Raw genomic sequence first — 3,311 nt, 5'->3', positions numbered from 1 at the left:
TGATTGTACTGAGAATCTGCACTGCACAGCCATATATGACTTGCTCCTGCCTCCCTCCTCAATCATCTCTCCTACCCCCCTCCTTTGCTCACCATACCTGAGCCCCACTTGCCTTCTTCCTGTTTCTTCAAATACATACTCTTATCGTATGTTTGTGCTTACTGTTCCCTGCCTCTGAAACCTTCTTCCACTCATTCTTTACTTGGCTCCTTCTTCTCCATTTCTCCATAGTGAATTCGTTGTTGACCATTCAGTTTAAAGTAATCTGCTAGTCATTGCTATATTTTGTTTTCATTTTAGCACTTATTTTCCTGCTTGTCTAAGTGTTTATTTATTACATGACTCCTCTGACTAGAATAGTTTCCACGTGACAGCAGGAACCTTGTTGTATTTGTTACTATTGTTTCTCTGCTATATAGAGCAAAGGCTAGAACATACTAAGTACTCATGGAATGTGGAGTGAATAAATGAGTTAGATCTGGGTGCCTCATCAGAAGTAGATTAGTAAAGAGGTTAAGATCACAGACTCTGAAATCAGAGTTGCTAGATTTAACTTTACCTCTGGCTCTTTGTAGGAAATGCAGTTCTTTCATCAACAAAATGGGCATAATAACTATTTCACAAAGCTTTTTCAGGTTTCAATGATATAATGCACAGCTATTAATATTCTGATTCCATCTTTTTTTATGCTTTTCTTTCCATCTAGACAATATTAGGACAAGAAGTTTTTGAAGCGTCATCTCAATTTTATTCCTCAGTTACACTAGCGACATGAAACCAGGAAACCACACATTCAGTGTATCTGAATTCCTCCTCCTGGGCCTGTCTGAGCATCAGGGAAAGCAGCCTCTCCTCTTCAGCATCTTCCTGAGTATGTACCTGGTCACTGTGGTAGGCAATGTTGTCATTGTCATGGTCATTGCCTCTGATCCACACCTCCACACCTCTATGTACTTCTTCCTGGCCAACTTTTCCCTCACTGACCTGTGTTTATCATCTACCACAGTCCCCAAGATGTTGGTGAACATCCAGGCCCAAAGGCATACCATCACCTACACTGGATGCCTGTCTCAGATCTACTTCTTCCTGTGGTTCATTGGTCTAGATGTTTTCCTACTGGCAGTGATGGCATATGACCAGCTTCTGGCTATCTGCCACCCGCTTCACTATACCTTGGTCATGAGTCCCAGATGCTCTATCCTTCTGGTGATCATGTCCCTAATCCTTGCTCATTCATACTCTCTAACCCACACAATTCTCTTGGCTCAATTATCCTTCTGCACTGACAACATCATCCACCACTTCTTTTGTGAACTCCTCCCCATGTTGAAGCTCTCTTGCTCCAATACTTATGCCAACCAATGTGTGCTGATATACTGGGGAGGGACATTAACCATCTTGATCCCCTTGCTAATCATCATTTCTTATGTCCGCATTGTGGCTGCCATTGTGAGAATCCCATCAGCAATTGGGAAGTGGAAGGCCTTCTCCACGTGTGGGTCCCACCTCTCAGCAGTTTGCTTGTTCTATGTGTCTGCTATTGGGGTGTACTTCATTTCCTCCACTACTGATTCAGCCAGCAAGGACAGGATTGCAGCAGTGATGTATGCTGTGGTGACCCCCATGCTGAACCCATTCATCTATAGCCTGAGAAACAAAGACATAAAGAGTGCTTTGGGGAGATTCCTGAGCAGAAGGGCACTCCAACCTCCATGACGTTAAATACACCATTTTGGTCAGGGGAAATCAATTTATAGAGTTGTCATGGTACCTATGTCCAAATCCTGCATCTGCCACTTGCTAGCTTTCCAACCTAGGGCAAGTTAAATAACCTCATTGAGCCACAATCTCCCCACTCATTAAAGGAGGTAAAATAATATTTATCATGTAGTGTTTCTGGGAGACTTAGAATAAAAATTGTACAATATGTAAAGTTACTTGTTCCCGGTCTTATGCTTAGATCTTCATTTTCTTCAGCAATATTCAACATGTGACTCTGAGGAAGATATTTTCATTGTACAGAAGAGAAAGAGAAGGCTCAAAATGTTAAATTACTGGCCTCAATATAAACAGCTTATAAGTGACAGAGCCAGAATTTGAACCCAGACATCTTATTCCAAAATGCATACACTTAATGATTACACTCTGACTAAACAAACATGAAATCTACATATTCCTCTCAATTACTAGTTTTCTCTCTTTTATTGCTTCTTTCACACTGTTCACATACATAGTTCTAACAGCAACTTCTCCCAATACTAACAAATGATTTGAAGATGAGGCAAGGCAAATAAGAAGATAGAGGCTGGAAGTGTGAACAGCCTCATAGATGTTGTTATCTCCCCAGGGGAGCATGCCCTCTGCTTGAGCATAAGTCTCTAGTTAGATACTCTCAAATGACTTATGAATCAAGCCACTTGACCAGAGAGAAGGGTACCTGGACCGCATTATTTGGGACTCTCATTAAGTTTCCTTTACTGGGCCGTCATTCTTCAGCACTATGCCAATAGTGTATGTTTAGATGTATTTTAAAATATAATTCTATCAATTTCATTATTGAATCTCTCTTAGGGATGCTGCTAAAGATATATCCTCACAACCTACACAGAGGATTTTTCAGTAACTCAAAGGAGAAATATTGGAAACTGCCCTGTACTCTGTCAATTTCTTTGCTACTTAGTTGTGACTTTACTGTGATTTCACTGATGAACTCAGATTTTAAACATACTTTTAAATAAAAATAAGACTTACATTGGAGTCAAAAATACCTGAGTTTACGTATTAGATCTACTATTCACTGTCCTGGGGACTTTCAGCAAGTTATCAACATCTTTGAGCCTCAGTTTACAAAGATAAAGTGAATAGTAATAGTAACTATAGTAGCTGTGATCTAAAGCTGTTGTGAGAATTCACATAAATGATAACACATATAAAGTGCTTAGCACAGTGTCTTACACCTATGGTGTAATCTGCAAATTCTGCTTAACACAAATCATACCCAATTTTCTCTTCTCTTCTTTTATTTTCTGTCTCTACTCTTCTCTCCCCATCCTCTCCCTTCTCTTCTCTTCCCTCCCCCCCATCAGAGAGAAGCTTGACATTTGCAGTTTTAAATGTACAAGATGATGTACCCAGCCAAAGCTTTGTCTTAGTGAATGAATTAGTGGTACCAGGAAATTGCCTCCAGCTGTAAAAAGACATTGCAGATGTGTCTCAATATGAAGGCTGTATCACGGCCCCAGACCACCTTCTCCTCGAATGTGCATGTGATTGCAATTCTCTGCTACTGTTCATGCTTTCTAGTGATGCCA

At 40.4% G+C, this 3,311-nt stretch overlaps 1 protein-coding gene across 1 annotated transcript; it reads left to right on the top strand.

Moving 5' to 3' along the window:
• Positions 1-771: 771 nt before the first annotated feature.
• On the top strand, positions 772-1,716 carry LOC106830771 (olfactory receptor 1G1-like). Its single transcript, XM_014840579.3, has one exon. It carries the CDS (start codon positions 772-774, stop codon positions 1,714-1,716), a length of 945 nt encoding a protein of 314 aa, XP_014696065.2.
• The last annotated feature ends 1,595 nt before the right edge of the window (positions 1,717-3,311 follow it).

The sequence above is a fragment of the Equus asinus genome, chromosome 10, assembly GCF_041296235.1.
Source record: "Equus asinus isolate D_3611 breed Donkey chromosome 10, EquAss-T2T_v2, whole genome shotgun sequence".
In the NCBI taxonomy this organism is placed as follows: Eukaryota; Metazoa; Chordata; class Mammalia; order Perissodactyla; family Equidae; genus Equus; species Equus asinus.
Note: the sequence above shows the minus strand (reverse complement) of the source record. Positions and strands in the feature narration are given on the sequence as shown.

Excerpts from the sequence above, each read along its gene's own strand:
- LOC106830771 (XM_014840579.3), top strand. The coding sequence starts at position 772 with ATGAAACCAGGAAACCACACATTCAGTGTATCTGAATTCCTCCTCCTG.